This window comes from Primulina huaijiensis, chromosome 1 (genome assembly GCF_012295235.1).
Source record: "Primulina huaijiensis isolate GDHJ02 chromosome 1, ASM1229523v2, whole genome shotgun sequence".
NCBI lineage: Eukaryota > Viridiplantae > Streptophyta > Magnoliopsida > Lamiales > Gesneriaceae > Primulina > Primulina huaijiensis.
Genome location: NC_133306.1, coordinates 2,653,643 through 2,658,128, shown reverse-complemented (window position 1 = coordinate 2,658,128; position 4,486 = coordinate 2,653,643). Strand labels below are relative to the sequence as shown.

At 36.9% G+C, this 4,486-nt stretch overlaps 1 protein-coding gene across 2 annotated transcripts in view; it reads right to left on the bottom strand.

The window, feature by feature from the left end:
• Positions 1-2,172, bottom strand: part of LOC140976633 (glutamate receptor 3.4-like) — a 14,699-nt gene extending 12,527 nt beyond the window's left edge. Inside the window, exons 1-2 of one of the 2 annotated variants that reach the window (XM_073440878.1) lie at positions 1,684-2,172; positions 1-1,114 (exon numbers count right to left, since the gene is read on the bottom strand). In XM_073440878.1, the coding sequence (XP_073296979.1) occupies positions 1-1,114; positions 1,684-1,975 (1,406 nt within the window). In that variant the 5' untranslated portion in view covers positions 1,976-2,172. Of the gene's footprint in view, positions 1,134-1,683 lie in introns of both variants that reach the window. The other variant, XM_073440883.1, reaches the window with a different exon arrangement.
• Between the last annotated feature and the right edge of the window lie 2,314 nt (positions 2,173-4,486).

Sequence of the window (4,486 nt, the reverse complement as noted above, 5' to 3'; positions counted from 1 at the left end):
AACACCCATCCCCGAGGCTTTGTTGTAGTTTCACCAGGCCAAATGGCAGGATAAAGTTGTTGATTACTGGTGGAAGTGTTTGGTGGTTTTGTGTACAGATTTTCTGGAGGAACAATAGAAAGACCGGAGTAATTTGACCAATAACCAAGCCTCCGAAATCCGCTTCCACCAATGTTAAGAACATCAAATGCCGGATGAATCAAGTTACTCTCCAAATCAAACTCAATTTGTCCTGTTACACCAGTAAAGTTGGTCGCAGCAAGAATTTGGAGCAACTGAGCACCTTGATCAAAAATTTGGAGGGATGTTGAACGGAGGACACTATCAGTATTGTGAAGCAATCTTGGATCATCAGAAAAACTCAAAGTTCCACCACTTTTCAAGAAGACATCGAGTGCTCGGGCTAATAACCACAAAGAATCATACGCATACAGCGCGTAGGAATTAAACTTTAAGGAACGTATATTCTTTAAGTTGCGCCATTGAGAAGTAAATCTTTTTTTGAGATCAGAATCGAGAGTGTGGTGGCGAAAAGCTACAACTCCCTGCAAAAGATTGGTTATGCCAGGATCAATGGCTTCCGCAGAATCTAGAAAACATGGAAGCCAATCAGTAGCAATCCAAACGTAACCATTGCCCATCATTTGGAGTTCCTTGGCTACTGAAAAGATATTGAGACCTGAATCCGGATTCACATGTACGACAAAAACCCGTGATTCCAACATGTTTATTCCTCCCAATAATCCGTCCAAGTCACTTCTTGAAGCTCCTGGAGGAAATGCAGCCTTGTAAGAAATCCTGGAACGCTTTTTCGCAAGTGCCTCGTCTAACACAGAAATCCCATTTCTACCATAATCATCATCGACATAGATTGCAATCACTTCTCTCCAACCAAAATATTCCACAAGATCAGCAACGGCATACATTTGGAAAGAATCACTTATAGTAGTACGAAGAAAGTAGGGGTACTGTAGAGCAGAAAGACTCGGGTCCGTGGCACCAAATGACAAAAGTGGTATGTGAAGTTCGCTGACGACGTTTCCGATCGCATGAACTATCCCGGAGGACTGTGGACCTATTGCAGCAACTACTTTTCTCCCCATCAGCTGTATAGCTGCATGAGCAAGAGTGCCCTGTCATGTTCCTCATTTTCCATTATTAACAACTAGAAAATAATAAATTACTTTTGAAGTTTCAAAATTATTATCTTCAATGGTCCATGTTACGATTTTAAGTACTAATTAACCACAATAATTCTACTTGATTATCAAAATTTATTCCTTAATTGCATATATTGAATATCATATATTTCAAACTATTATAACATTAAAAAAAATTATTTTTACCAAAATTATAAGATTGGTAACAGATTGTTATGATAAAGCAGCCGCACTTACGAGAGATTGAGCACAAAGGATCAACAGTTGAACCAAGCTAACATATCACAATAGTCAATGTTATAATTTAACTTCGAATTTTTTAATTTACATAATATCTAATTGGTGGTCAAGTGGATCATGTTAGTGACATTTGAACGGCCAAATATTAAAATCACGATCCCATAGAAAACAAGAAAACATCAAGTAAAAAGAACAAAATATATGTATATTCAATCTTGAAATACTCAAAACAAGCAAGCAAATCTCCATACAAATAAATCTCGGAAAAACAGAGAACCAATACCTTCAACAGTTCCAAGAAATGCACTGCAGTTAGTATCCTGAAAGATGAGATTGAGCTCTGTATCCTGCAGTATACTTGCATCAGACTTGATATCTTCGATTGCAGCAACGAGGGCTGGCCTCACCGACCGCCCAATAGCTGAATTCAAAGTGAACAAAGCTCCAATATTCAACACTCTTTTCCCATCAGAAACCACTGTGGGATTTCCAGCCAGACAATAGATTCCAAAGGGCACCAAAATCCAAGAAATCAACAACACAAAAGAACTCCTCCCATTTATACGGGCCTTCATTTTCCAATAAACCAAGAATTATTTTGATAACATGCAGGTATTTATTGGTGAAGAAGGCGTCTTTTGTAAACCGGAAGAAGACGGGATCAAAATGATCTTGTTAATCATTGAAAACAAGAGGTTCTAATGAATCCTACCAACAACAATTTTCTTTTATTTATACACTCTAATAGTTTCACATCAGTAGAGACAATAAGTTTATTTGGTTTATGTTTCAAAGTAGTGAAAAAAAAATACTAGAATAGTTTCACACTGATACGGACAAACGTTGACGTGGACCCTCGTTATTTCTATATAACTTGTCATTAGCATTAACACGTGATCTAATAAAACGGAGATAGAGCAAACACCAGCGTCACTAGCTAGTTCTATAAAGTCTCATTGACGGATTTTTCAACTTGACAATGAACACAACACGATCACCAATTTCAAAGTGTGTCATGTTCGATATGAAAGTGATAAATACGATGTTATACAATAAAACAGAAGATTATTATACTACCAGTTCATTTTAATGTATATCGAAAATGACACGGGCCCGGGCTCGGGCTCGGGGCGTGACAGAATGGTATCAGAGCCGGTCACTACGTGCATGAGAGCCACCTCTTGAACCTACGGGGCAAAGTGCTACATGACGGGAGCCACCTCTTGAACATGTAGAAGCCTCTTCTAGATTCTCGACACTGATGGATCGAGGGGTCAAGCCGCGACGAGGACGTCGCGTTCTGAAATAAGAGTGATTGTGATATCTCTTGGACTTACAATGGACTTCTATAGCAACTTGGGTTAATCATTTTTGTAAAACGAAAACGAATACGAAATAATTGTTATAGAGGTCCATTGTACAGTTACGCAGACGTGAGCCCGGACTCGAAACGTGACATTAAGGATTAAGTTGATATTATAAAAACAAACACATCTTACAGAACCTAGTAATGAGCTTGTAGAGATAGTATATATGCTTTATGATACGTCCTTTCTAATTTTTAATGTTTGACTTTAGAGATATATGACACTTAAAAACTAAGTGGTTTTTTTTTCTCTCGATTTTCTTCCTTCACATGTATGGTAAATAGTACTTCACACTGGGATATTTCTAGATTGATTAATGATTAATATTAGTTTTGTAATAATTAAAGTTTTGACTTCGGTCTATGTTTTTTGCATGATTATTGCCATAGAATATGTAGTCGACGAAATATCGAAAGTTTTAACAAAGTTACTAGTAATTTTTAACAATTTATTTTGAAGCCATGTTCAAGAAAGAATCATAAACAGAACTAAGCAATCCATTTCCCACAAACTCTAATCCACAAAAAATCTATTGTTTAAAAAATTAATAAAAATCATTAAATATATAGATTGAATACACGCCAAGAAAACCGAATAGGATCACTCACTATCGTAAATAGAGAGATCTTGACTTGGTCAAAGAGTTAGTAGTAATATTAGTATGGTCGATGGGATACTTGTGAAATATCAAAACGCAAGTGTGGGTTCTTGACTTGGACCTTTTTGGATTTGTAAGTGTAATTTATGTCAACATCATATTGAATGATCGAAAATGACATCACCTGTGGTATTGGTGGAGAACCTTGCCAAACTTGTCTTTTGGGGGATTAATCTAGTCCTATTTTTTAATCATATTTTAACTGACACCAGAAAAAGCCAAACTGATCCGGTCCAAGAAAGCTCCATGTGAGAAAAACAACCATGATAGTCTATAGATACATTGGGTTAATCAAGTATACAGTTGACCTGGGAGAGTGTGGTATTGGACTTAGAAAAAGGATGAATCGTCATTGATTAAGCATATTATCGATATTCGTGATGAGATTGTTCTTGAATGTGGCTTGGTGGATGTTGCGATTACATGCCTTCATAGCTGGTTTGATGGTCATCATGGATTAAACAGAGCATATGATTTCTTTGTAAGGAAAATAGAGAGATGGTCATAGAAACCTCTCTTGAGAAAAACATGTATACTCCTTAAACATCGATTTATAGTTTGGTTAATAGTACATGATAAACTTCTTACTCGGACAGACAACTGTATGTGATTATCAAACGTTGTGTGCTTTGCAATCTCGGAGATGAATCTGTCCAGCACTTGTACTTTGGATGTCCTATTTCGAGTGGTATTTGGAACGCCATCTGTGAGTGGTTGGGAATGAGGAAGATCATGGGATCAACATCGGTAGTCTTGCGGGCGTACAGAACGATCTATCAGGACAATTCGACATTGGCTAGAATGAGATGCACTGCATTTTCTGCTACGACGTACTAGGTATGAAGCTTAAAAAACCGATCACTCTTTGAAAATGAGATATTAGATTTGGGACATATGATTAGGAAGATCATAATACACATATTTCATTGTTTTCCTGACGCTAGTGATGCACTTTATTGTACGGATTTATGACATTAGTTAATACATTATGCTTGTTGTTGAATTCCTGGGGATACCCAATGTAGTTGTAATGTAAACAATTTTTTTTACCTATTTAATGG